At 41.1% G+C, this 4,467-nt stretch overlaps 1 protein-coding gene across 1 annotated transcript in view; it reads left to right on the top strand.

Annotated features, from left to right (window-relative positions):
• PCOLCE2 (procollagen C-endopeptidase enhancer 2) overlaps positions 1-4,467 on the top strand; it is a 28,410-nt gene that overhangs the window by 10,653 nt on the left and 13,290 nt on the right. The window contains exons 6-7 of the mRNA XM_035895217.1: positions 307-431; positions 3,532-3,668. Coding sequence (XP_035751110.1) covers positions 307-431; positions 3,532-3,668 — 262 coding nt within the window. The remainder of the gene's footprint in view (positions 1-306; positions 432-3,531; positions 3,669-4,467) is intronic.

Raw genomic sequence — 4,467 nt, 5'->3', positions numbered from 1 at the left:
TGCTTCAGCACCTGCAGCTCCTCCTCTTCTGACCCTGGTGTTCACAGGAATGTTTCTCGCTCTTGTTTTTTTACCACCCTCTTTGTCAACACCTGGCATTTTCTTCACTTTAGTAAATACGTTTTCCCAGAGGTGCCACCAGCTGAGCTGCAGGGCTCAGCCGTGTCCTGTGGTGGGGCCATGGCAGAGGCGGCCGGAACCGGCTGGGCCCGGCCCTGTCTCCCTCAGAGGCCCCTGCAGCAAGACGCGGGCGTTATGTGGGTGACCCTGTTGCGCTCCAGTCAGCATGGTGCGCTGTACTTGCAGGGGATCAGTACTGCGGGGGACGACTGGAGAAGCCGTCGGGGTCCTTCCAAACGCCCAACTGGCCAGAGCGAGACTACCCAGCGGGAGTCACCTGCTCCTGGCACATCGTTGCCCCAAAGAACCAGGTAAGGCACTGCCGTCACCCCGCTGGCGTGGCCCAGCTTCCATTGCCTGCAAGGACTAACACCTCATCAACAGCCTGCTCGCACAACACGCTGCCTCTGTTGCACCAAAACCATAAAAATGGTGTATCTGGCTGAAATGCAAAGCTGGGTGCGTGCAAGGAGCGCAGGCACACCCACGCTCCAGCGGTACCCACCTTCCTCTCATGTATTACCTGTCTCACTCCAGTAACTTCTGTGCTTTCTCAACATTTTATGTCCTCTTCTGTGCATAGCTACATTCCCCTAAATTAAACTTTTTAAAGCATCTGTGACTGGTGAGGCTTTTAAAACCAGATTTTTTTGAAGATGATTTTGTTAATAAAATATCATGCAAATTGAGATAAGGCAGGTGATCATCTTGGGACCAGACATGATGATGACCAATACTAGGATTAAGTCTAACAACATTTGTAGCATTTTCAGTGTGGCTGCAGTTTGTTATTGAGGTACCCAGGCAGAGCTGATCAAATTTATTAAAAGTAGAAATTATTTTATTCTGTTTACAGTGCAGGGAATGTATTCAGATGTGTCCTGCACAGGGGTTTTCAATGTACATTCCATAAAGTTTGCTTTATTTCATATTTTGAAGGCTCCATCTCATAACATGCTTGCTTAATTAGCAGATGCCATGAGAGTGTATGTTACCACTTCATTAAGACCTGAAGAGATGTGATGGCAGACCAAAAGGGCTTATTTGTCACTGTTCGCAGTACATGGCAAACACAATTGTGTCCCCTACATTGTAGGGCTAATCTTAATCCTAGCTTCACATTTTCTGGTTGTTGCCGAGCCATCTGCTCTGTACCTTGGCAGGAATTCTACAATGATTGAATGTTTTAGTCGTCCAAGCATGTTTGGTAGGTTGTTTTTCTTAACCACATCCAGCTTTTTAAATTCCTCTACATGTAAAGTTGACTTTCTTCTTAATCTTCTGCTTATGACCATAATCCTCCAAATAAAAAAAAGCTGCCCCAGATAAATATATTCTTCAAATCTTTCATACTTTTCCATTTACCACGATATTTTCTCCCTTGAACTGAAGCAGTATGTCAGCTTAGTCTTTCCTGTACTCCTCTTTAATCCACATTCCTTGCTTGCTAGATACAGGTCATTTAACAATCCTATAGATAGGCAGTGATTTTTAAAACCTTATCTGTAAACTGCAGATTACTTTGGTTCTTTCCAAATATCTCTAGATAAGCCTAAAAACCTGTTCCTAATCTGGTAGAGAAGATTTAAGAAAGGCTATATAAGCATAAAAATAGCGGCATTATATCTTATGCCTTTTGAAGATCCTGTTCCAAAAATCTACAAGTTTCTAAATACATATTTTTCATGTACTGCAATAGAGGTCATCTGCATACAAATGAGACAGAATTTTGACAGTGACAAAAGCCATTTTTGAGGAAGTAGTGCATAAGCATCTCTCTTCAAGTGCGCATGAAAAGCTGTTCACTCTCCTGTTTGCCAAAGTTTAGGTGCCATTGTCTCTACTTCCCTTTCACAAGCATGTGAGCAATAAAACAAGGCACTCTTTTGCTTCTAATACAAACTAATAATTACTTCATTTATTACAGAAGACAGAGGAGCTTCTCATAATGGTGAAGAGCTTCTATTCTATCATGAAATACTTTATTAGTGCAAAGTGCACTTACGAACTATAGTAAAGTAAATATTATGGCCTGCTCTTTTGCCTGCTATGGGAAAAGCATTTCTGCTCCCACTTGCATTAATTCTTTCTATACCATCTTTTTTGATCACAAGTGTATTACTCAGATGGGTACTTCCATTTAAAGTGCATTTTCTCATCATGACGACAAGGTTTTTGAAACAAGAGTGTTACCTCTGAAGCCAAGTCCCACTAGGTTACTCATACTTTATGGGAAACAAAATTATGATTTACACATCTGAATAGTGCAAAAGCATACCCAGGCAAAACTAAGACATCAGTGATAACAGGCTATCATTACTATGAATGTAAAACAAGAACATTTTTACTATGTCAGTAAATCAAATAAAGTGTATGCAATGTACAAATGACTCCTTTTTCCTTGTATAGTCTTAAAAGATTTAATATCTTTGAGACAGTCCTTTAAAGAGAAATCCTGCATATCTACAATCAAGACAATTCACTGTTGTCATTCAAGCCTCATCTGTGCTATTTATTAGAAGGCGATGTAAATACTGTTGTGCTACATATAAAGAAGCAACCTAAATGCATATATTACCTCTGTTTCAATCGTGCAGTTATGTTGTGTTTTCCTTCCTTGCTTGCAGAATCCATAACTGACAGGATCATACCGCAGGACTTCATTTCAGAGTAGCAAATTTCATTTGGTTTTTTGTCCATCGTTTTTCTTTCTTAAGTAGAAGAGTCCATAAATACAAGTCATATTGGAGATAATAGCATCAGTACTGGTAATACCAGAGTTGTACTAGTTCTAACTTACGGCTTGTAAAGCCCCAACATTTATGGAAATCGTGTATGGAAACATAATTCCTTTAACTACTTAATCTTGATTTTAGTCTTGCTACTTACTAATTTTCTGTCAATATTTTTTTTCTGGCCTTTTTATTTCTGCATCAAGTGAATGCAGGATTGGCAACCACAGTGAATCAAACCCTGGTCTTAATGAAGTCAGCAAAATGGCTCTTAGCAACTTTGCCCTTGCTTTTTCTTTAACGTATCTTGAATGATACAATGACACTAAAAGCCCCTTTTCTGTGTTTTAGATTTGTTAGTTATTTTAAAAGCAACATAACACCTAACTCCTACTATCCTGTTTTCATTCACTCATAAAAATAACGTTATCAGATATTACTTGCCTATATTTGAGAACAAAATGTTTTATAGAATATTAGAGTCATATGTTGAACTATTTGTTGGAGAGAAGTCATGTGGATTAAAATACTTTCCACCACAATTACGTGGGTTAAGGACTTTTCCTTTATGGAAAGAAAAATCAATTAGTACTTCATATGAAGAGGTCACTTACTACAAGAAGCACTAAATAATTCTGCATATCAAAACTTTAATGAGTTATGCACACTTTTCCTGCAGCTAATAGAGTTAAAGTTTGAGAAGTTTGATGTGGAGAGAGACAACTACTGCAGATATGACTATGTCGCAGTGTTTAATGGTGGGGAAGTCAATGATGCTAAAAGAATTGGCAAGTACTGCGGAGACAGTCCACCAGCGTAAGTAACTTTCTTGAATTACTAACTTCGCTACCATTATGTGTCATTTTGCTAACAGTTCTGTACTAGGCTTCTGAAAGATTTTTATTCTTTTTAAAATTAAATATGACGTTTTCAATCTCCAATTGTACTTCTAGGAGTTGCTTAGTATCTTGTCTCTCCCAGGTTTTTCCCTTTTCCCTCTCCCTCTATGACTAGCCCTGGCTCCAACCCATGTTCTGTCCTGTCCCTCAAGCCTCATTAGAGCACTGTCTCCTTTCCAACCTGATTTCCTTCTATGACCAGGTGACCCGCCTGGTAGACGAGGGAAAGGCTGTGGATATTGTATACCTGGACTTCAGCAAAGCCTTCAACACAGTCTCCCACAGCATTCTCCTAGAAAAGCTGGCGGTTCATGGCCTAGACAGGTGTACTCTTCGCTGGGTTAAAAACTGGCTGGATGGCCAAGCCCAGAGAGTCGTGGTGAATGGAGTTAAATCCAGTTGGCGGCCGGTCACAAGCAGCATCCCCCAGGGCTCAGTTCTAGGGCCGGTCTTGTTTAATATCTTTATCAATGATCTGGACAAGGCGATTGAGTGTGCCCTCAGTAAATTTGCAGATGACACCAAACTGGGTGGGAGTGTTGATCTGCTCAAGGAGAGGAGGGCTCTGCAGAGGGACCTGGACAGGCTGGATCGATGGGCCGAGGCCAACTGTATGAGGTTCAATAAGGTCAAGTGCCGGGTCCTGCACTTCGGTCACAACAACCCCATGCAGCGCTACAGGCTCGGGGAAGAGTGGCTGGAAAGCTGCCTGGTGG

Source organism: Egretta garzetta, unplaced genomic scaffold, assembly GCF_000687185.1.
Source record: "Egretta garzetta isolate BGI_Z169 unplaced genomic scaffold, ASM68718v1 scaffold425, whole genome shotgun sequence".
Lineage (NCBI taxonomy): Eukaryota > Metazoa > Chordata > Aves > Pelecaniformes > Ardeidae > Egretta > Egretta garzetta.
This window is presented reverse-complemented; position numbering and strand designations above follow the sequence as displayed.